This window comes from Zootoca vivipara, chromosome 14 (genome assembly GCF_965207765.1).
Source record: "Zootoca vivipara chromosome 14, rZooViv2.hap1.1, whole genome shotgun sequence".
NCBI classification, from domain to species: domain Eukaryota; kingdom Metazoa; phylum Chordata; class Lepidosauria; order Squamata; family Lacertidae; genus Zootoca; species Zootoca vivipara.
This window is the reverse complement of record NC_142597.1, coordinates 29,107,187-29,131,996: the sequence shown is the minus strand read 5'-3', so window position 1 is coordinate 29,131,996 and position 24,810 is coordinate 29,107,187. Positions and strand designations below refer to the sequence as shown.

General features: G+C 46.5%; 1 protein-coding gene across 1 annotated transcript in view; it reads left to right on the top strand.

Annotated features, from left to right (window-relative positions):
* Positions 1-24,810, top strand: part of FLI1 (Fli-1 proto-oncogene, ETS transcription factor) — an 89,910-nt gene that overhangs the window by 45,172 nt on the left and 19,928 nt on the right. The window contains exons 3-5 of the mRNA XM_035138987.3: positions 7,338-7,495; positions 11,585-11,788; positions 17,739-17,807. Of these exons, the coding sequence (XP_034994878.1) occupies positions 7,338-7,495; positions 11,585-11,788; positions 17,739-17,807 (431 nt within the window). The remainder of the gene's footprint in view (positions 1-7,337; positions 7,496-11,584; positions 11,789-17,738; positions 17,808-24,810) is intronic.

Below are 24,810 nucleotides of genomic sequence, written 5' to 3'. Positions count from 1 at the left end.
AATAATGTGTTGGTGCTGACCTTTAAAGCCCTAAATGGCCTCGGTCCAGTATACCTGAAGGAGCGTCTCCACCCCCATCATTCTGCCCGGACACTGAGGTCCAGTACCGAGGGCCTTCTGGCAGTTCTCTCATTGCGAGAAGCCAAGTTGCAGGGAACCAGGCAGAGGGCCTTCTTGGTGGTGGCGCCTGCCCTGTGGAACGCCCTCACATCAGATGTCAAAGAGAAAAACAGCTACCAGATTTTTAGAAGACATCTGAAGGCAGCCCTGTTTAGGGAAGCTTTTAATGTTTAATAAATTATTGTATTTTAATATTTCTGTTGGGAGCCGCCCAGAGTGGCTGGGGAGACCCAGCCAGATGGGCGGGGTATAAATATTATTATTATTATTATTATTATTATTATTATTATTCATCAGGGGAATCAGAGCTGGTGTAGGGATCCCTTCAGCTTGCTCCATTTCTCTCCTATTTCCAGTCTCTGCCTCCCTTCTGCATCTGCTTAGTGCAGTATCAGGGCATGAATTTCTACTTGTACAGCAGAAATTCTTCCCCCTCCCACATTGCTCTGGAGTTTTGGGGGAATCCCTAGAACAGAGGTCACAGGAGCAGAAGAGAGGGGAGCTCCGTTGTGCAAGTACTGATGATATGACTTTTAGAGGACATCTGAAGGCAGCTCTGTTTAGGGAAGCTTTTAATGTTTAATAAATTATTGTATTTTAATATTTCTGTTGGAAGCCGCCCAGAGTGGCTTATATCACTACTTTGGATGCAACCCCGGGACTTCATTTTTTTGCACTCTGGGAAGAACAAGAAGAGAACAGGCAAAGAGAACTTGGGGGGTGGGTGGGCATGAGGTCCATCCATGGCTGCATCCCCTCTGTATCACAACTTGGAAACCCAGCACCAGAGAACAACCCAGCACTCTGAATGCAGTGTGTTTCTCTGTAGAGCTCAATTTCTCTCTTTCCCCCCAGTAGTTTTGGCAAACTGGCCTTTGCACCTCATAGAATCGCAGAGTTGGAAGGGGGACCCCCCAAGGATCACCCAGCAATTCAGGAACCACAGCTAAAGAATCCCAGACCTATGGCCATGCCATGCAACCTCTTCTTAAAAACCTCCAATGAATGAGAGCCCGCCACCTTCCGCCTTTTGTCATCCTTGCCAATCCCAATTCAAAGACAGGCAAATGGAGCCAGCAACTGTCGGGCCATAGGTCACCCTTTCCTACGCTTTTCTTCAGAGGGGCTACAAACGGGCATCTTAGCTGTGGTGTGGTTTTGCCCCAATGGCGCTTTTCATCCCATGATCAGCAACGGGTGAAACTCGCCGCTCGCTTGCTGTTTAGCCTCCCGTACGATGCCACCTTTTCTTGTATCAAACATACAACCAAGAACCCAGGTTACGAATGGCAAATTCAGCAATACAGCAGCGTAACCGGCCGATATTCTCAGTCACCAGTTTATAGACATATGACACCAAATGACAAAATCCTACACACAAGAATATGTAACATTCAAACATCATAGAAAAACGTATGACAAGATTCAGTCCAAACATCAGTCCAAAAAGTATCAAGTCTTAAATACAGCTCATATAGGTCATCCATACGGCATATGAAAAGGTTCCAAGATGTTTTCAAGTAGATGAATGAGGATCTAGGTAACAACGGAGCATCCAAATGTGGTAACAAATAACGGTGGCAATGGAGTATCCAAATGAAGATGAGAAGCAACAATGGATGGTGACAAAGAAGATGAGACAAGATTACCCAGGTTATATACTTTGTTTCACCGGAACTGGCTTCTTCAGTGAGTAGAACGATCGCATTCATAGATAAGATACTTAATGGAACTCCAAGTGCTGACTCCAAGTGTTAATCTTTAAACCTTTTCTTGTGCCTCCTTCTTTCCTGTGCCTGAAATGAGAAAATTCAGAAGCAGCGCCTAGGGGCAGATAAACAGAATTGGTGGCTCGTTCAGAGGAATCTTGTGCTCCAAAAGAAATGGGGACAATATGTCAGGCTCCATGAGCCAAGGCAATTTGAATTATTATCCTTCCAGCGAGAACCAGATAAATATTTTCTAGTGCCTGAGTCTGTGCTGGATTAGCAGCTGTTATTGTTTTTGCAAACAGGACAACTCTGTAAGAATAATGCCTGGTGCTTTGATTTTAAGGTTGCTATAGGATTATGGAACTATCGGGGTGGAAATCTTAACCCCGACACCTTAGAAACAGCAATGTTAATTCTGGGCTCTGCTGGCAGACTCCATATGCCTGTCCTTGGGATATTTTCTTTATTGAAACAATTTTTTATTGTTGTTTTCAATAACCACAACCAGCAAACAAACAAAAACCAGACAGTAGGAATGTCAAGCTTTACCATTCAAAAATAGGAATTGATCAAAGATTCCCAAGAGCAATCTTCAGCCCCAGCAGTTCTCAAACTCCCCCTACCTCCACAGACCATTCTGGATGGTTTTGGTGAATCACTTAACAATTTTTCTGCCTGTTGTTGCCATTGTAATGCACTGTGCTAGGTGCTGTATGCTTTTAAATTATATTTAAATTACTTATTTTATTTCTTATGTAGTGTTGTATCGTATTACATTTTTTTTACTTCACCAAATTTATATACTGCTTGATGGTAAACACACACACACACACACACACACACACAACTGGGAAAGTGATTTACAAAAATTTGAATTTCGTCGAATTTGAGAGGGTGGCGGTACCAAGACCATTTCATTTTTAAAATAATTTTATTTCTCATTTTCATTTTACAATTGCAACATTAGATAATAATCCCAATATCAAATAAACATTTAATGTCGACACCCCCACCCTTTCCATGGTTCACTTCAGCATATTCTAATTGACCCCTAACTTTTCATTTTCTCATTTTTTATCTCAATAATTGTTACTGCTGAATTTACTCTATGGCTGTTAACTTTTTAATAGGCTTACAATAATTTCCCAAATATTCCGCAAAACATTTCCAATCTTCTTTAAATGTCCCCCCCCCAATCTTGGTTTCTTATTCTGTTGGTCAATCTTGCCATTTCTACATATTCTATCCATTTCATCTGCCATTCTTCCTTTGTTGGTATTATAGAGTAAGACCATTTCAGGCGGAGCGGCTGGCGGGCGGGCGGGCGGGCGGGCGCAGCTGCGTGGCGCCCCCCATCCCCACAAATAATGCTGCCACCCCATATTTGTGGTAGGCAGGGTCTGTCTCCACCTCCACCCCTTTCATCTGTTTCTTGTACCCTGCAATTGTGACTCTTGGATTCTAAGTAATAAACACATTCTCTCTCTCTCTCTCTCTCTCTCCCTCTCTCTCTCTCTCCCTCCCTCTCCCTCTCCCTCTCCCTCAGCCCCCCTCTTTACAGGGCTCCAGCTGCCTCCCAAGAAAGCAGCCTTTACTCTCTTCTTCACTTGTGCTTCCAGCCAGGGATGGGCAAATCCAGTACTTTTTTTTCACTAAAAAATGTTTAGGGGTACCCTCATTTTGACTCAAGAAAATTACCATTTTATAGTTCAAATCGGGGAAAATAAATACAGTAAATGGACAAAAGTACAAAGATTCACAAAATGTTTAGGAGTATGCGTACTCCTGCATCCCCCCCCCCCGAAAAAAAAGCACTGGGCAAATCTGTCCCTTTCACTTGCTCTCTGGATCTGCCTTTCTGCCACTCAGTTCTCTACATTTCCACACAGGTTTGCATTTTCTTTTTTATAGCCTTCTTGAAAATTCATCCTCATTCCTGCATGTGAAATTCCCCTAATTTGTATGCAATTTTGCCCGATATAGATTTTTTTCTTTTTTGCAAAGCTATCTCCCCAAATGCGGTGCTCTGTTTTGTGAACAGGTCCATTTTAATGCACATTTTACCCCAGTAAATGCATTTTTGTACCCCTTGCTTGCAAAATTCAGAAAAGTGCGAATTTCCGAAGGCAGAGCGTGTCTGTCATGGCTAGTAGATCTTGGCAGTCCTTTCCTTCTCCAGGAATCCATCTACAAAGCCCTGTGAACTTAGATGGTGGGAAGGCCCATAGCACATGCTTTGCATCCAGTTCTTTATATCTCTACCTGGACTGGAAGAACTGCTAGCCACTGTAAACAATGCTGAGCTAGAAGCCCTAGTGGACTGACCTGATGTAAGATCCTTTGGAAACCTTAGGTGGCTTTTAAACAAAATAAAATGAGACAACTTGCATTCTCATATTCATCAGAGAGACCGTACGTGGCTTTCTCTATCCTCAATGGGTCAATGCTCATAGCACTGTGACCAATTGTGTGTCAAGGCTTACCAGAAATTACCTTAAAAATAACTCACAACTGACACGAGAATTATGGTTTGGTTTTTGGCAATTAATTTAGGCCACAACTTTATTTAATTACACAATTTTAATCCGAGTGTTGGCTTAGGCTTTGGGTTAACCACTCGTCCTTCCCTAAGAAGGACTATCTCCATCTGTCCACTGAGGACAGGACTCAACTCATCTGTCCACTTGGGACAGGACTCACTTCAGCTGTCCCCCTGGGACAGGACTCACCACTGTCCACTTGGACAGTACCCGCTCCGACTTCCTGAAGGGAAGTCAAGTGAACATCCCTGGGAGAGGAGGTGTCTGAGCCCAGGCATTCCCTCCTCTCTTTTTCCAAGATGTTCCCCAAGGCCCGTACTCTTATAATTGGGCCCTCCATCCCCGCCAATGGCGGGATGGTAAGGACAAGAGCGTAAGCCCTGGGATTCCTTTAACGGAATACTTCTATGTGGAGCAAAAGGTGGGGGGGTAGGCATCTGGATGCCACACCCCTCTTCCAACCGATTAACCAACCAAAAGCCTAACCGCCAACCTAACAAGTTGTGACAATTTGCTAAGCAGTAGACGAAAACCAAGAGGCAAAGCCAATCAGCCAATTGGAAAAATTCCTACTGGCCCCTGAATACAGGCGGCCCCAAAGGCATAGCAATGTCAGGCTAACCTGCAAAAGAAAGGGCGGGTGGGAGGGGATTCAGATGCCAAGGCAAAAGTGAATTCTAAAATGGAGGGCAGAAGCTTAAAAGGGGGGCCCCTCAACCAATCACGGACCCAGGATTAACATGACCACACCCCCATTACTCAGCATGACCTGTGGCCTAGGCTGCAGCCCCAAACCCTATATTAAATTTCCTAGCAGCCCTACCACAATCCGCTTTATATTAGATGATATAAAGCGCTTTGCTGCTTTCCAACATGTCCCGTTGAGTGTTGATCACATTCAGATCTCACCTTCCCACTGTGAGAAACACCAGGGTAGTCACAGCATGGTTGCTACCTAAGAGTCTCAGCTTCTGGGCCCCTCCTAGATTGCTGGAGAAGTTGCTGTCCCGATGTTGCTGGACTTCAACTCCCATCATCCTTTGGTCTGTTTGGTTGGGACCAGTGCTTTTTTTCTGGGGGGACGCAGGAGGACACATACACCTAAACATTTTGTGAATCTAAGTGTGGCCTCATTGAGGGGCAGTATTTCAATATGAGTAGGAAAATGAGAGTACCCCTAAACATTTTTTTAAAGAAAAAACAAACACTGGTTGGGACTGATGGGAATCGAAGGCCAATGATATCCAGAGGACCACAACTTCAACCCCTCAGCCTTGCAGCACCAGACATCTGAACCTGAAACCCTGACATCAGTTTCTGCTCTCTGATGTTGTCCCATCTTATACATCTGCTGGCAGCCCAAACACTACTTTGGAGGAGGCTGTAATCCCTCCAGAGAAACTCTGCAGCATGCCAAGGATTTTGCACTCCAAATACTTGCAGCTTTTAACACCTGACACTGAGAATTTCTGCTGCCAGTGAGAAATGGTCTGGCCTTCTCTCTCTCTCTCTCTCTCTCTCTCTCTCTCTCTCTCTCTCTCTCTCTCTCTCTCTCTCTCTCTCTCTCTCTGGCTTGTCTACCCTGCAGTTCCTCACCCCCCCCCCCCGACTGCCACGGGGACATTAAAACTCCAGCAATTTGCCTCTCCAAAGACTGACTTTGGTTCGGTGCCTGGAAAAACAGTAGGCGAAATAGTGCAACCTTAAATTCTAACATGTGTAAGTTATACATCTTATTTCCATTTCCAAGCAGCCTTTCTCCCCAGAAAGACATGAGGAAAAAATTACCATCTGCCTCGAGAATATCTCAGCGGAACGTTTATCTCCTAGCCACGATAACTATGCTAGAGTAATTCTGCCTCCGCGCCTTAACAAACAAATTTAATGTTCTCAATTGGAAAATCCTTCAGGCTTGTTCACCAGATGGGAATCCAGCACAGAGTTGTAAGGCTTCCCTTTGCAGTGAATGGGGAAAATTATTTCAACACTGTTTTGGGGGGGTGGGGGGGTGGGTGTGAATGTGAGAGGTGTTAAGTTCAGATGACACACACATACACACCCTGAAATAATATATGATGTATAATGTCCACTGTGCCATGTGGGCAAGCTCTGCTTTCCATGGGTAACGCAGGCTGTGAGCACATCCCTTGCCCTCCATGGGTGTGGCTGGCATGTAAAAGGAACATGGAAGGAAGACCCTTGGTCAATCTAGCTCCTTGTCGAGACATTGATAGGCAGCAGCTCTCCAGGGTTTCAGGTGAAGGATGTTCCCACTCCCACCTGAGATCCCTCCACTGGAGATAGAGCCTGGCACCTTCTGCATGCAAAACAGGTGCTCTAACCACTGAGCTACAGCCTTTCCCTTTATACTTGGTCTACACTGATCATGGTCCTCAATCATTTCAGATGGGAGTTGCTTTAACGTCCCACGGTGGACAGGCCTGTGGGTCATCAGGGTTGCTCAGGGCTTTCCTAACACACTTTTTTGCTGCCCCACTTTCCTTTCTTGGCACAAGAAGCCCTCTTTCCTCTGCTCAATGATCAGGTGGCATTGCAGGGGGTTGGTCCAGATGACCCATTGGATCACTTCCAACTCTACTGTTCTGTGTAGTTGCACCAGGAGCTGACGATTGCCTGGTATATGATACGATAGCCATGGTGATAGTTGGTGATATGATAGCCATGTTCAAATATATAAAAGGATGTCTTATAGAGGAGGGAGAAAGGTTGTTTTCTGCTGCTCCAGAGAAGCGGACACGGAGCAATGGATTCAAACTACAATAAAGAAGATTCCACCTAAACATTAGGAAGAACTTCCTGACAGTAAGAGCTGTTCGGCAGTGGAATTTGCTGCCAAGGAGTGTGGTGGAGTCTCCTTCTTTGGAGGTCTTTAAGCAGAGGCTTGTGGTCTCTTCCAACTCTATGATTCTATGGTACTGATCTGCCCCCTGTGTTTGCATTTCAGGGAGTCCCCGGTGGATTGCAGCGTCAGCAAATGCAACAAGCTGGTCGGTGCCGTGACCGAATCCAACCCCTTAAATTATGGCACCTACATGGATGAGAAGAACGGACCTCCTCCCCCCAACATGACAACCAATGAGCGGAGAGTCATTGTGCCAGCAGGTAGGGGCTCAACAGTTTCTGGGACACTGACACCCATCTGCATAGCCCAAATTTGGTTTTGGTCCTATCACGACCTCTTTCATCAGAGAAATGAACAGGAATACTGTAGGTCTTCAATGAAGAGAGGTTATTGTGGTTGCTCCTGAATGCTCCATTTGGGGTCAGTGATGAACCCAAACACCATGGCAAGATGGGCAAGTTGAGGATGCATGAATTGCCTTGCTGAATCTGGTCCAAACTTGGGGAACCTGTGCCCTTGCCCTGCCCCTAGATGCTGTTGGACTCCAGCTCCCATCAGTCCCAATCAATATGGCTGATGGGCAGGTGTGATGGGAGCTATAGTCCTGGAGGGCCACAGGCTCCTCATCCCTGATCTAAGGCCTTGCCACAGCAGTCCATGCACTTGTATTACTTCAAGACTGGATTACTGCAGCACGCTCTATGTAGGGCTTCCCTCACACTTCACTCAGAAGCTGCAGTTGGTGCAGAAAGCTGCAGCACGATTGCTGCCAGGTGTAAGGCCTTGCCAGCATATAATACCTTGCGCTCAGAGATCTGCACCAGTTGCCAATTTGCTAACAGGTCAAGTTCAAGGTTCTGCTATTGGTTAAAGGTAAAAGGTAAAGGGACCCCTGACCATTAGGTCCAGTCGTGACCGACTCTGGGGTTGCGCACTCATCTCGCATTATTGGCTGAGGGAGCCGGCATACAGTTTCCAGGTCATGTGGCCAGCATGACAAAGCCGCTTCTGGCAAACCAGAGCAGCACATGGAAATGCCGTTTACCTTCCCGCTGTAGTGGTTCCTATTTATTTACTTGCATTTTGACATGCTTTCGAACTGCTAGGTTGGCAGGAGCTGGGACCAAGCAACGGGAGCTCACCCCATCACAGGGATTCGAACCGCCGACCTTCTGATCAGCAAGCCCTAGGCTCAGTGGTTTAACCACAGCGCCACCTGGGTCCCTGCTGCTATTGGTTAGAAAGCCCTAAACAACTTGGAATCTATGAGATCACCTTACCCCACATGTGCTCACTTGCTGAATTGGCACTACTACACGCGCCACATAATACTCGTTCCTCATTTGTAAGAACTTGATTGTTTAGTGTGGCAGCATCTGTGCTGTGGAACTCCCTGCCTCTTGACATCAGGCAGGCACCGTCACTGTACTCTTTTTGGCACCTGCTAAAAACATTCTTGTTTAGACAAGACTGTCCGGATGCTTAGAAATGCTAAGGTGGATTTTAACCTGTTTTGGTATTTTAACTTTTTGTGTGCTTCATTGTCGTAAACTTTTATTGGTAAGCAAGGATGGTCATGCAAGGACTGTTCCAAGGAGATGGTTCAAGTGCATGTGTTTTTGCTTATACACACCAATCCTGGATCATAACCCCCATGCAAGATGCCATCGTGCTGTAATTACAATTGCAAGAGTTCGTCTGAGGATGGAATCTGGGAGAGCACAGAAGGAAAGTAAAGGGCATGCAGAATATATTCTGCTATGACTCTTTTTCCGAAGGGTACCCCTGCGTGTCTAGATAAGAGTCGTGAGAAAAATAGCACAGGATGCAGATAAAGAGGCAGACAGGCAATGATAGGTAACTCTGTAAAAACAGCTTCAGACCCTGATATATTGCTCCCTAAGGGGATGCACGAGGGTGTGTGTTTTTTAAAGTAGAAACTTTATAGTTAGATTTACTTTATTTTATAGTTAACTGCAGTTCACGGTAACTATGGTTAGCTTTAAATAACCCCAACCGTGGTTTATGGAGCTGGCTTGTTTCAACTGAGCATGCTTCTGAACTCCTCAGCTGTGTGGAAGGAAGAGAGGAGGGAGCAAATCTAGGAGCCTGGGGAAATCTAGGATCATGTGATCTTCCACTAAACCATGGTCTGGCATGACGACCAAACATGGCTACAGCAGATTCTGCAGAGTGAATGATTTTGGAGGAAGAAGCCATGGCTCAGTGGTAGAGCATGTCCGCTGCAGTCTGAAGCGCCTAGGTTCCCTCCCTGCCATTTCCAGTTAAAAGAAACAGGTGGCAGAGTGAGATGTGGGAAAAATCTCTTCCTAGAGAGCTGCTGCTGGTCAGAGTAGACAACCCTGGGCTTGTGTCTGCACTTAAGGCAGCTTTCTGATCCTGCTATATCAGAGTCCGGTAAAGTTGGCATAAAGGCAGCCTAATGTAGTTGGTACCCTAAACTCCAGCCTGCACAAGCCAAGCGTGGAATTGCCCTATCAGTTCCTAGAATCGCCACTGGCGGTTAGCATTCCGTATGTCGGTCCTTGGCAGCAATGTGTCATTGTGGACGGAATCCACCATTCTTCCTGCCCTCCTCCTGTGTTGACTCTGCAGGGCTAGCGTGGCAAGGGAAGGGTGAGTGGGCGGGGGAGAGTTTGTTTTTGTCAGCAGGGTCTGGAAATATGACTCAGACCGAGGAAGCCAGCTTGTCTGAGCAAGGAGAGGTCATTTTCACAGAATTTACTACTTTCTGGAGCGCAGTAAGGAACATCCATCCAAAAATTTTAATAACCCATCTGTACGAGATTTGCAACAGGCCGAGGGTAGGACCAAATGTGCTGGCCTGCCTGTTTGTAGCTGCTTTGCGACTGGAGACCCGCAGGAGTAGCTGAAGGGGGTGGGGAGTAAGACCTCCTACTCTTCAGAAAACAGAGGTGCTGTGATGGGGTCAGCGTGGTGCCTGCAGTGAGTTGTTGAGTGGTGGGGGTCAAATCCTGCCGATTTGGCTTCTGACACAAGCACCCACAGCCAATGCAGGATTGAGCTCTGCCCTCCCATCCGCTGGTGTCACAAGTATGTCTGCTGAGTGACAGGTGAGCGTGGCTTGGGGAAAAGGTCATCGGATGCCAAATTGGGACCCCTGGCCGGCCAAGGTTAGCCCACCGGCCAGTCTGTGGCAAGGGAGAGAGGAAGGCAGAGGCACCCCTCTTAGCCCCACTGAAGACTTACTGATAGAAAAATTTCTCATCTAGCTCAGTTGGTAGAGCACGAGACTCTTAATCTCAGGGTCAATCTCTTCAGTCTCTGAAACGGATGTCTCATTGATAGGAATAACACCACCACCAATAATCTTTCGGTGCTTGTTTGCACTTTCAAGTGCCCAGAGCCCTCCCGCTTGCTTTTTTTTAAAAGTTGCAATCCTTACAACAACCCTGTCAGTGTCATTATTCTGAATATCACAAACAGGGAAGATTGAAGCTAAGAGGGAGTGGTGAGTTTGTGGCAGAGGTGGGATTTGCACTGTGGACTTTCCCAACTCATAGCTCAGTCTCACAATCACACAGGAAAATGGTCCTTAGCTATCTGTACATTGACAGGCAGGAAAGCTAGGGGGGCAATTCCTGGCGATTCTCCCCCCCCCCATGACTTTGGACTACAACTCCATAATCCCTGTTCATAGGCCATGCTGGATGGGGCCATTGAAACTGGAGTCCAGCAGCATCCAGAGGCCTTCACAGGTTGCTCATGCCTGCCCCAAACAATCTGGCCCAATTTACCTACAGAACTTTCTTCACTCCTGTGACCCACTGTGACCTACATAAGAACAAAGGTGCACAGAGGAAATGTTCTCAGTGGCTGTTCCTCAGCTTCAGAATTTTCTTCCCCTGGAGACTCTCTAAAGCCAGAGCCTGTGCATCTTCTGAAAGTGGTGGTTTTATTCAAGCCGGTAGCCAGGATGTGTTTGTTATTGTTTTTACAGCAAAGCATAATTGCAGGTTTTAAAGCAATCAAGCAGTACATAAATTTTGTTGAATCAATAATAAACACATTGGCATATAATCCACTCTGAACCCTTGGAATCTCAAAGGCTATACACATTGTTGGGTGGAGGAGGATAACGGTTTTACTGTTGCTCTAAAGCAGGGGTGCGGCGCCCTTTTTTTGGTCCTCTCGATGTTACTGAACCACAGCTCCTATCTGCCCCCACAAGCATGGCCAACAGCCTGAGATGATGGACATTGTAGTTTAGTGACTTCTGGAGGGCCAAAAGTCCCCCATACCTGTTTTAAGAGAAAAACCTTGACGACTCTTGCTTTATCAGTGTCCCCCCTGCTTCTTTCTGGCAGACCCCACATTATGGACCCAGGAGCATGTGCGCCAGTGGCTCGAGTGGGCTATCAAGGAGTACGGCTTGATGGAGATCGACACCAACCTCTTCCAGAACATGGACGGGAAGGAGCTCTGCAAGATGAACAAGGAGGATTTCCTCCGGACCACATCTCTCTACAACACGGAAGTTCTGCTGTCTCACCTCAGCTACCTCAGGGAAAGTAAGTGACTGCTCTGTTCTGCCTTTCTTCTTTCTTGGAGGCCTGCCTGGCACGTCAAACAAAGAGTAGGTTCTTTTGGCCGAGAGCTGAAGTCAGAAGGGTAGCTGGGAGGGGAAAAGGAAAAGAGGTTGAAAGGGGACCAGGGTCAACAGCAAGAGCCAGTGTGGCACAATGGTTAGAGTGTTGGGCTAGGACCTGGGAGAGCAGAGTTCGAATCCCCACTCAGCCATGAAGCTCACTGGGTGACCTTGGGCCACCCACTCGCTCCCTCACAGGGTTGTTGTGAGGATGAAAATGGGGAGGAAGAGAACCATGTGCCTCTCTTTGAGATCCTTGGGAAATAAAGGTGGTATATAAATGTAATAAATAAATAAAAACAGCAAGAAATGCAAGAAAACAGTGTCCTTCCCGATGTTTCTGGACTCCAACTCCCATCATTCCTGGCCCATGGTCCTGCTTGCTGGGGCTGATGGGATTTGGAGTCCAGGAACATCTGGAGGGCCAAAGTCTCTCCATGCCTGAAGCAAAATCTCCCAAGCTGTACTTGTTCTGCCTGGTTTTTTCTTGTACCCACTCGCAGAGGTGGATTTAGGGCAGCACAACTGGTTCCACTATGCTGGGCACCAAGCCAAAGGGGCATTGCAACTATGACATAGTGAATTGAGCAGAAAGGAAGGGGAGAGGTGGTGGGGCACCTCTGAAATTTGAAAGTCCAAAGTCCACCCCTGAGGCTCCTATCACAAAAACCTAGCTGGCGGTGTGGAAGAGCAGATCCACCGGGTTTCCTCTGAAAATGCAGATCAATGAATTGCTCATTTGTTTAGCTCTGCTATCTCACTGAGAACAACTTTTTAAAACATCAAGCTGCAGACATTTTGTCTGACTGAAAAAAGGTGTCTCCAATTAATTGATGGAAAGATTAAGTAGTTATAGACGCTCTGTCTCTGTGGAAGCGATATACAGTGAAGTGTGTGGGGAGCCTCTCCTTAGGGGCACAGCACACATGACACTTATAGGGGCCAATGGGAACTTTGCCCCCCATTGCTAATTGCAGCACAGGTTTGTTTCTATTAGGGTTGCAACTGGGGAGGGAAGGTTCACATGTCCCCTCCACGCATGGTGTAATCCCAATGGAAAGCCATGGGGGGTGTGCCTAGAATGTTGTTGTCTTTTTATCACCTGATTGGCTGCAAGTCCCATGGCTGGTTTAATGTATAGTTGGGCTTGCATGCAGATGTATGTCCTAAGAAAGAGCTAGAGCAGAATTCCTATATGCATGTGAACTCAGAAATGCGATCCGTGCAAATCTGCTTTGCATGGGGAGAGTGCAAAAGAGGAACCAAAGGGTTTGCAATTCTGCTTTCTGTACAACTGGAATTTGTAAGATCCAGTCACGAAGACTTGTATCCAATACAGAACAGATTTGCTGAATTTTACTGCCATGGCTAGCTTAGGTCCATTCATTTCAGTGGGTCTGCTCTGCGTAGACGTTAGTTGGCTCCCAGTTCCAGGGTTCAACCAGCCTCTCAATGAGTGAACCCATCAAAGTCTTATTTCAGTGCAACCCAAAGCCAAACAGATTTGCCAGCAACCCCCAGTTCAGCAGCCTCCCACTCTTATCTGCCTCAAAATGTGGTTTCCTGGAGTGCAGCAACTTTGAGGACGTAATGCTCAGCACTGCCATGTTCTGAGGCTTCTTTCCGCCCACATCTGACTTGACAACTAGGAGAGTTGCGCTGATCAACATCGCTTTCTTGGTGTTTTCCTGCCGTCACAGTGCAGTCACCTGCGCTCAACCATCGTAGAATTGTAGAGTTGGAAGAGACCCAAAGGGTCATCTAATTCAACCCCATGCAATGGAGGAATCACAGCGAAAGGTTCCCTGTCAGACAGCCATCCAACCTCTCTCTAAAAGCCTCCAATGAAAGAGAGTCCATCGCCTTCCAAGCTCATCCATTCCATTCTTGGATGGCTCTTACCATCAGAAAGTTCTTCCTGATGTTTGGCTGGAATCTCCTTTCTTGTAACTTGAATCCATTGGTTTGGCTCTTCTCTTCCGGAGAAGCAGAAAACAGGCTTCTTCCGTCTTCTGTATGACAACCCTTCAGATATTTGAAGATGGCTCTCATATCACTTCTCAGTCTTCTCTTCTCCAAGCTAAGCATCCCCAACTCCCTCCTCCACTGCTCTTCAGGCTTGGTTTCCAGACCCTTAATCATCTTGGTTGCCTTCTTCTGCACACTTTTCAGCTGGATTGCTGTGGTCCATGACTTGCACGAGCCTGCCTCCCTTGGCACCTGACCTGTTCCTTTCTTCTGTTTTGCACACTGACTCCATAGGCTATGGAGTCAGTGTGCAAAACGGATGAGGCTGCGATCCTCTGCGCTGCTTCTTGCTGCCGGCATCTCTGGCTGTAATTGGGGGTTGGAAGAGGTGTGGGCTTTGAGGGAGATAGGGCAAAGCCTTGTTCTCATTAAAGTGTGTTCATAGCCCAAGCCAGGCTACTGGACATGACTCCTTTCCAAGCAGCTGTTCCTACGTCTGCTTCACGACAGTCTGGTTTCTGGATTTCTGGGCAACTCCCTTGTGGCGTCATGCCTTTGAAGGGAATTTATTGTTTTTCCAGACTTAATTTCCACTGGATGTTTTGCGCTGCATCTCTGAACCAAGAAGGGCGCTCGAGGAGATGGCTCCTTACTTCCCCACAACAGAGAGACATTGGGGGCACTTTAACCCACTGCAGTGAGTGAAGAACACTTTGCAGAGAGCAGTGGAGCAGCTGGGGAATTTTAGACTCTGGGTTTCATGGTTCTCCGGGCGGACACTTCACTTGCTTAAAAGTAGGGCAATCCAGCCCTATGGTAGCTGATTGGGGTCCTGGGCCAGAGTCCTGCCCTGAAGGCACCAGGGTAAGAATCACAAACAAGCAGCTTACAGGAGGATCAGCCACATCCTTTTTCAGTCTCTATAGACTCAGCAAGGGGTGAGGTGGGAGGAGATCTGATTCTCTTGTCATCTAAAGGTAAACTTAACACATTTGCACTATCTGAAATGAAACACCATGGATGGGGGACCTTTCTGCCCAGCAGGACAGATCCTTTCCTCCTTACCCTTGGAGGGCCAAATCTGACAGATGGGCGGGGTCACCCACCTGTCGGTTGTCCAATAACATAGTGACATCAGGTGATGCTGTGCTTTGAAGCCCCCAACTGTTGGGGCTTCAAAGCATAGCATAAGGATGTTCAACACACACACACACACCATTTGTTTTGCAACTCTAAACGTCTGGGTAGTGGAAGTTTAAAAGGCAGCATGGGGCTGTTTGCAAAAGGGCTTTCAAGCAGCCCTGCACTCTGCAGCCAAATGTTTTATCAGTTTCCCGTGGTACAATGTGAAATTTCCTAATGGTCTTAAGTACTCTGCTTCTTTGTCGTGTGTTTGAACTTCTGTTGTTTTTATTGTGTTCCTTTGTTTAACTTTACTTCGATAAAAATTATAAAATGAGTAATAACCTGGAATTAGCAGTGAGGGCTTGCCATTCCGGCACGAGTTGCCTCTTAGAATGCAAAAGTTGTCAGTTAAGGATTCCAGGTCTGGTATTTTTGCTGGCCTCAGTGCCCTTAAAGTCTTGATGTCTGCTTCGTCCCCCGTCCCCTCCGTCCCCCGTCCCCCACATTCCCCTCCTTTTTTCATTTAAGCATCTTAATAGGAAACACATTTTTCTTCCTTTTCTGGTGTTCCCAACTAGAAACCTCAGACTGCCGGGCAAAGGTGAGAACTTTCAGCAATAAACCTGGGGTGACTCTCTCCCTTTTGACAGCCACAACTTGTGTTTTTCAGCAGAGAGTGGCCCTTGTTTTATCTGACAAGTTCACTTAGACGGGAATTCCCCCTCTCCCACCCCAGCCCCACTCCCTGCCCCACCGTCTGTAACTTCAGCCATGTAGGCTGTCTGTCTGATCGCTGGGTCTTGGGGCACTGGGCTGGCTGGCTGGCTGATGCTTGTCATACTGAACATCGAAGTCTGGATCCGTTTCCAACCAGAAGCCAGAAAACGTGTCAGGCATGAATTAGTTCCCTCGCTGAGATATTTGAAAGGAACAAATTAAAAGTGAAACGAAACACCAACTGAAAACCAAGGATAAGGGGGTGGGTGAGAAGTTTGGCTTGGTTTGTATTTTAATGTGAACCAACCTAAATAAATCACACATTCTGGAACTATCAGTGAACCAAAATGCAGTAGCTCCTTGGAATTTGCACCTCTCTGATGGTTTGTGACAAGTAAACAAGTAATGTGCACAAAACAAGTAATGTGCAAACAAGTAATGTGCACAAAAATCTGTATTGTAAGGAGAAATGTGCATAACAAGGCCAGCATTTGTGAAAATAGCATTAAGAGAAATTGCTTGCAAATGTGTTTCCGTTAGGAAACCTTGGCACTCAAATGAGGATTAGGCAAATTCATGGAGGAGGAGGAGAGGGCTGTTGATGGGGGGATGGCTCTGCTCTGCCTCCACAGTTGAGAGGCAGCTATGCTCCTGAATACCAGTTGTTGGAAGCCACAGGAGGGGAGAGTTGCTATTTTGCATTGAATCCTGCTTGCACATTTCCCCTAATGGGCATCGTATGGGCATGATGAGAATCATATGCCGCTTGGAGAGAGAGGAGAGGAGAATCTGAGATTAACAATGCCATCCTGCATAAGGCTAATCAGAAGGAAAACCCATGAGTTTAATGAAATTTACCCCTGTTGAAGAATCAGTGGAATCTGATTTCATCTCAAATGGCAAGGTCAGTTTCATGAATTTTTAGTTGAATCTCTGTTTCCCAACCTTAGCTGTATCTAAGTTCTACTCGGATCAAACCCATTGAAATTAATAAACTTAAATTAGTCATGTCCATTCATGCCAGGGGGTCTACTTGGAGTATGACCAACATTGGATACAACCCATAGATAGATAATATAAATATTTAACGGTAGTTTTGGTATGTGTCATATCTTGAAAGGTATTCCCAGTTCTCTCACACTTGGCCAAATGGGGGCAATGCCTCTTCTCAGATGATGCCTCTTCTCTAACATGGGGGATGTTTTTCACTTCAAAATTATTGTCTCGTTTATATTCAGACAGGGAGATTTAATTGGCTAGATACTTTGAACTGATTTACAGCCTTCATCTATAGACTATGGCAGGCATGTCCAACAGGTAGATTGCGATCTACTGGTAGATCATGGGGTGTTCCAGATAGATCCTGGTTGATCTCTGGCCCTTCAGTAATCTCCTTACAAAAAAAGCAAAACAAAAAACAAAAAACCCCAATTTTGGCTTACTAAAAAAAGTCCAACAACTTTGGCTTACTAAAAAAAAGCTCAAGCTCCACAAGTTTGGCTTCCTAAAAGAAAGCTCCACAACTTTGGGTAGATCACTGCCAGTCTTTTTACGACAATGGATAGATCACTCCCTTTTTTTAATACTGTGAGTAGATCGCAGTCTATTGGGAGTTGGACGTCTCTGGACTATGGCAACTAGTCATAGATAGTGCTCCATCAAGATTAGACGTGATCCCTGATGTTGACCTCTGATTATGATGATGCACTTTCCAGAACACCTGCTGGTTTTCCTTTTGAGATAATGAACATCAGGGATTCTTTAGCTGTGGTTCGCTGCATTGCAGGGGGTTGGACTAGATAATCCTTGGGATGATTCTTCCAGCTCTACAATTCGATTATCCTAACTGCAGAAGGGAACTAGGAAACCGTTCCTTTCTCCTTCCTTTCTCTGCACAGATCCCTTCCAAGCAAATAATTTGATCATGAATACTTAATTGCCGCATTTCTCTACCCTACCCCATCCAAAATAAAGGCTTTTTTCCCTACACATTGTTTTTTAAAAATACCTGTTTTTGCACAGGCTAAACCTCTTCTTGTCCTTTATTTTTTCCCCCTTTCCAGGTAGTTCCTTGCTGTCTTACAACACACCAGCCCACACGGAACAATCCTCTCGACTCAATGCCAAAGAAGGTGAGTTCCTTCTTCTGGATCTTGATCATTTGTCTGAGACTGTTTCGCTGTTAAAAAAACCAAAAACAAACACCAAACAAGAAACTCAGTTTGGAAATGCGCAGAATCTGCTTCCTTGTCTTTTCATCCCAGAGGCTGGGGAGGATGCTTTTCCTTTCTTCCCCATTGTCTACAGCAGGCGTGGGGAACCTTTGACCCTCCAGAAGCTGCTGAACTACGACTGCCATCAATCCTGGCCATTGGCCATGCATGCTGGGGCTGATGGGAGTTGCAGTCCAGCAACTTGCTGGCGTTAGGAGCTGTTCAACAGGGGAGTGGACTCCCTCCGGAGATTATGGACTCTCCCTCACTGGAGGTTTTAAAGCCAGAGGTTGGATGGGCATCAATCATGGGTGGTTTAGTTGAGATTCCTGCCTTGGAAGAGGTTGGCCCTTGAGGTTCCTTCCAACTCCACAAGTCTATGACACTATGAAGTTCAGGAGGGCCACAGGTTCCCTATTCCTGGTCTGAAGTTCAGATCCTCGCCTTACTGGGGCAGAGACTTGCCTTCTTTTGCTGTATATTGCTTTTAATGCACCCGAGTGTGTTGATGGTGCTCTACTTTTCTGTTTGTCGCATTAGTCAGTGCAGGTGTGTAATTGCATTCGTGGCCAGTGCCGGATTTACGTAAAAGCTAAACAAGCTATAGCTTAGGACCACCCCACCACCCCAATTTCACTATTAATATACTTCTTCTTCATTGCATTTCAGTTCAACAATTACTTTGATAAAATACATATTTTGTTATGTTCAAATGGCTCCTGTTAGGTCCATAAATTACCATATAGCATATATTCAACACACAAAAACAGTGACAATTTGTTGTTGACAAAGGCCAGCTGGACATATAAAGCGCCCCATTACTTTCAGTAGCTTAGTGCCTCATCAAACCTAAATCCGGCCCTGTTCGTGGCCCCCCCGCCCCGGTAGAGACCCCCCATCCATGCTAGGCAGCCACTGGACCTTTCCGCCTCCATGGCCTCCTCTCTCCTTCTCTATGTCTGCATCGCTGCCAAACCAAAGCTGAGCAAAGATCCAAAGCAGGTCTGCAGCACTTCTTTAGGGGTTGGGTTTTCTCATCATGTTAAGAGGGTGCAGGTTGTACAATATCTTGTGAGTCTTGTGAGTGTATGTGTGTGAAGGCTTTGACCATAGCATTGTGGAGGCAGCTGGTGAGCAGATGGAAAATTTAAAGTGTGCGCATCCTAGAGGCTGATCTTGGTCTTTGGATGTGTACTGTGTTGTCTTGTCCCTCCTGGCTTGCCATACCAGGAACTGAGTCAGTAATCGGGCATCCTGCTTCTAGCTCTGCAATAAAGCTCTCCCCACACACAGCCACCCCTGAAATTAACTGCTTTTGGAAAAGTTCTCCTGGTTATCCATCTTTTGTGTGGCCTCCTCTTCATGATACCAGAGGTTGCCCCATTTTTGGACAAAAGTGTCCCCTGTCCCGTTTGGACTTCAAACACAACCCCCCATATTTCAGCTCAGCTGGCCCAAAATGGTGGCTGTATCGCTGTTGGTGCGGTTGATGAGGAGCCTGGCCCGGTGTGAGCAACAATAGAGAGGGGGAAGGAGCAACTTCCACTAGTGTCTTAGGCTTGTCTCGCGCCCTGGTGCAGGGATCCCTAGGGCGCTCCCACCCCCTCCCACACACATGCCTGCCGCCTCGCCCGCACTTTCCTCAGCGGCTGCCTTGGCCAGGGAAGAGCAGCACCGAAGCCTCCTGGGGAGTGCAGTGCGCCTTCCTGCCAGGCCCCGACCACGGTGCCTCGTCCTCCGCTGCCGCCACATCCTGCAACAGCCCTGACGTGCTTGCCGCCTCCCCCTTGCCGATACTCCACCTCAGCTGAAGGGGAGAGCTGGGAAGGGGAGATCGCGGCCTCCGGAGAGGCTTCGCCAGCAGCGCGCACACAGCACGGGGAAAAGGAGAAGTAGGCGCAGCACGGCGGCGGGACCAGCATAGGGCTTAGTGGCTGGTTGCGCCCTGTCAGCACCCCCCAGAGGCTGGCGCCCTGGCACAACGCGCCACTAGGCCCTATGGCAAAGACGACTCTGGCAACTTCCTCTTCCTCCCTCATCCCCTCCTTTGTTCCATTTCACTGGTGCTCCTCATCAGCCACCGCCTGTTGGTCTAGCGTGGTGCAAGTCTGCTTGGCCTCCTCCGCCATCCCGACCTGACCTCTCCTCCTCCCTCTTCTGAAATTTGTGAGGCAGTTCTCTGCCCCAAAAGGATGCATAAAAATATGTGTAATATATATAAAAATAATGCTGTATTGTTTTAATATTCGATTGGAAGCCGCCCAGAGTGGCTGGGGAGACTCAGCCAGATGGGTGGGGTACAAATAATATATCATCATCATCATCATATATTATAATAAGGAGAGTTGATTGGAAAACTGCAGAAATGGGCCCAAATTGGATACAAAAGTTTGTATATAGAAAAAAACACACACCCAGAAATGTTTGTGCAGATTTGTACAGGAAAAAATGCAGATGGATGTGGAAACGAGGCAGATTAAATTTAAGCCTGGAAAAAAATGAGGGGCACCTAAATGGACAGATTTGCCCATTTTCCTTAATGCAAAAATATTTCTTGCATATCTGGGGAGGAGGGGGGAGGAGCAGGTTTTTCGCACAAAAGCACCAAACCCACGTTAATCCTGCAACTTGAATTTTGGCAGTGTGCAATCTGAATCCTACCCACTAAACAATGACTGTCTGTGGGGAGCCCTTACTTTCAGATAAGTGTGCCCCATGGGATTGCATTGCTAGTCAAGATCCATGGAGAAAATGTCCTGTGGATCACTCAAACGTTGAAGCTAGACATTTGGTACTCTTTGGACGTTTGACCGTCTAGAGGCCAACAAGCGAAGAATCCTCCTGATGACTTTCCAGGCAGAGTACCCCACCAGTGCCTGCTTGTTCTCTGACAAGGGGGGTGGGGCGGGGTCTGGATTTTAGCTAATTCATGCCTTTGCAACTGTCTGATTCAGCACGAAGCCCACATTTTATATAAAAATCCCTTCTGCAAAGTGTTGTGCCTCGTGGTACTTCCACATTCCCACATCCTGCAGCCGCTGAGTCCATTTCCCTTAGCAATCACTTAATCTAAATCCCAGCTTCATCCTGGCTTTATAGCCTAACCCTCCCCACCTACAGAAAAAAGAAGAAGCAAGCAAGCAGCATATCTGTTTCAGTTTAAGCTCTGCCAACATCTCCTGTGTGCTGACGGTTGATGGGTTTGGCTCTAGGAGATTTTGGGGGAGGGAAAAGGGCCAGGTCTTTTTATAACTTGATGTTTCATTGACTACAATTTCCTTTTTTTAGATGTGTTTTTCATATTTACAGCCATAACAGCATATAATATATAATAATCAAGATAATATATAATACTCAAGATCAAAACAATGCAATTCAATATCACAATTTTAATTTATTACCTGTCATTCTCCCTAAGGTCCCAGGGTGCAACCATTTAATAAAGAGCTTAAGAAATTAAAAGATGCAGCCACCCAAAATAGAGTGGGTCCTGAAAATATACATCTTAGGTGTCAAAAGCCAGGGTAAAGAGCTGCGTTTTCAGCATCCTCTGGATGCTATATAGTGAAGTTGCCAAATGTATCTCTTCAAGTCTCCTGTATTCCCCCAGAAACCCCCATTTTTCCAGCCATTCCCAGCTGGAAAAACAGATTTTTTTCTTTTTTCCTGGTTTACTTACCGGCCGGGGGAGGCTCCTTCTGTGCATGTCTGGAGTCTCTGGACATGCGCAGAAGCAATTTCTGGCACGGCGGCCATTTTGGAACTGGGCATAGCTGCCAAGTTTTCCCTTTTCTCGCGAGGCAGCCTATTCAGCATAAGGGAATTTCCCTTAAAAAAGGGAGAACTTGGCAGCTATGGAACTGGGCCACAGTGCGACTTCCTGTCTGCCAATCCCTTATTTTTCTGGCAGGAACTTGGCAGGTATGCGCTTTGGGAGGGAGTTCTACCACTTTGGGGCTGCCACAGAGAAGGCTCTGTCCTGGGCATCACATGCAGGTCCTGCAATATAATATATAAAGTGCATGAGTATATGAGTATAAAGTATATGAGTGCAAAGGGGGGTGGGATATATCCAGTACATAAGGTAATACTACAACTGGCCTACACACACATTTTAGGAACTACAAATCTGCAATTTGACTAAAAGAAGTGGAGCAACCAGCTGCGAAATATTTCAGTTCAGAGATCTGCAGCCTGTTGGATTGATCAGTAATTGCTGTAGAGATGACAACAACACAAGCAAGTGGGAGAACCTCTGGGTGTGTATGCAGGACATGTTAGCATGGCCTCAGGCTGGAGAATGGTCTCCGCATTATGGACGATGTCCTCCAGTCTCCGCAACTGACACTTTGGAAACAGTGCCGTTCCTTTTTATCAGAGCAGTTGATAAAGACGGAAGCCAAAACCTCTCGACACATACATTTTTTTTTAAAAAAAAGCTCTGTTTTGTTACATTTTTTGTTACATACATACATTTGTTACATACATTTTTTTTTAAAAAAAGCTCTGTTTTGTTAATCAGAGTAACATCCCGTAGATATTATTTTTGGGTTTAACTGGATTCTAAAAGGAACCCAGAGCAAGCTTGTATGAAGTGCTTGGAGTGGGCTCTTTTGAGCTCAGGTGTGCTTACTGCTGTCTGCATAGGTTCTACTTGTAAAAAAAAAAAAAGGTGCATTGAGCATTAACAAAAGATCTTCGACCAACTGAAATGCAACCTTTGGCTTTTAATTAGAAATGCAAACCCTCTTGCAAAGAAAGCTTAGCATTAAGTTTGCTAGCATGAACTGGGAACCCCACTGAAGAAAAGGAAAGAAGGACCCAGCCTCTACTTAATTATTTTCCTGATTCTCCCAAGTTCAAATTTTTTTGAAAGCCTCCTTACTTTGTTTATTTCTATGAATATATATGTACCGCCTTTCATCTTATGATTGCAGGGCATTGTACAGAAAGAAAACTAGTGCAGACTTAATAAAACCCTCACCTCTGTCTTTAGCCAGAACAAGAAGGGTCCGTCTAGAAGCCCAGTACCCTGGCAGATGACATCATCACCCCTGCTCATAAAAATCTCTGCTCCTCTATCTTTGCCCTCCCCTACCTGTCAGGCTTTCATTGCATGTTACAGAAAAGGCAAGGCTCCGAAACGGGACTGTGATTTTCCACAACCAGGAAGACAAAAAGACAGGCAGGTGGCAATGAAAGCAACAAGAATGCAAAAAAAGAGGAGAAACTGTCAGCTATCAGGGACAAGAGGCCTGTGGGTTGTTTGTTTGTTTGTTTGTTTGTTTGTTTGTAGATCACCTGCTTCAAAGATTTGGGTAAGCTGCTTCAGAACGCCTTAAAATTGCTCCTGGAGGAGGGACTGCTTCGAGCTTCACATTAAACCAACCCTCCCTGACATCTTAGGGGTTGATGGGAGTTGTGGTCCAAAACTCTGTAGAGAGCACCGAAGCCCATGATGGCTGCAATGAATGCATGCCATTCCAACATTTCTCCCATGAAAATAGGGACGTCCTAAGGAAAGGTGGGACATTCCTGAATCAAATCAGAAACTGGGACGGGTTCTGTAAAAAGGGACACTTGGAGGGTCTGTGGACCTAAACCTTGATAGCTGGTGCTGATGAGGACTAGTTTCTTCTTTTTGCATTCTTCTGAGTCCCACCCCCACCCCCCAAAACACATCATTACCGGCTGCAATGAGCGGCAGGGCGTGATTTTGCAGATTGTGACGATGCACTCCCTGAAGAGGTGAAGATGAGCGTAGGCCTTGCGGCCGAGCGGTGGGAGATCATCACAAGGGTGCCTGCTTGGGGTGACACCCTCGTGTTTCCTGCTCTGTGTGGTTTCGGCCTCAGCAGAGGATGTTATCTGATACCGCTGCTGCGCCTTCTAACCTCAGCCGCCAGCTGCCTCGCAGGCAGAGAGAAGCAGCACACAAACACGGGCCCGGTGTGTGTGTGTGTTTGAATGCGGCACCCTGCAGGTGCTGCCATTGTCTCCGCAGCAGCCGCCCACTTCAGCACCCTGCGCCCTACAGTTGCCCTCCTCTGAGCAGCCCGGCTGCAAGGTGGCAACAAAGCTCCCCGTGCTTGCCCCCAGCTCCTTCTCTGGGTGAATGGGTATCTGTTTGAAAATAATAACAAAAGCTTGTTTGGACGAAGCAAACAAGGAGAGCCCAGAGCCTCCATCTGCAAGCAGGGGGTGCACACAAACCCATCAACCTCACTCGAGAGAGCTGTAAACATAGGAAGGCAAGGAGGGAGAGGGAGAGAGCGCGCTCAGGCTGCAAAAGTGACCCTTCTGGGTTTTGTGGGGTTTTGTTGAATTTGGCATAACTTCTATCACTCGAGAGCAGCCCTGTGTTCATTTTCAAAAGGCAACCTGCTTAGATATATTTTTGTGCAGAGCATGAAAGAGGCTGCATTTTATTTGGTGTCTGGCCTTCACGCCGTTAATGTACAGGGGTGCTTTCCCCGTTCGTCTGCCTCTAAATACAAGGAAAAAAGGATCAGAGTCGAATGAAGAAGGAAAAAATTGCCCACAAAAAATCCCAAGAAGAAGAAAAGGTCTCCTTTTTGCAGACCTAAGAATTTGTTGGAAACTAGCACAGGGAAATGCTGTCTCCCCCCCACCCCACTTTATTAGATTAAGGGCAGAATAATTTATAATTCAAACAACAATAACAACTCGGCTGTCAGTTCTTGAAATTAAGACATCCAGAATGCAGCAAATGGATCCCATATTTGCTCAAACTGGTTTGAAAAAATTGGATTTCCCCCAAGTGCGCTTATCTTGTGCAACATGCAAGTACATGATGTTCTAAGTTTAGCAATCAGTGTGGCGTAAGGAGAGCTTTTTCTGGACTAGAGAGTGTATACTATGGGATGCAGGAAATCAGGAGTAGCCAACCTGGTGCTCTCCA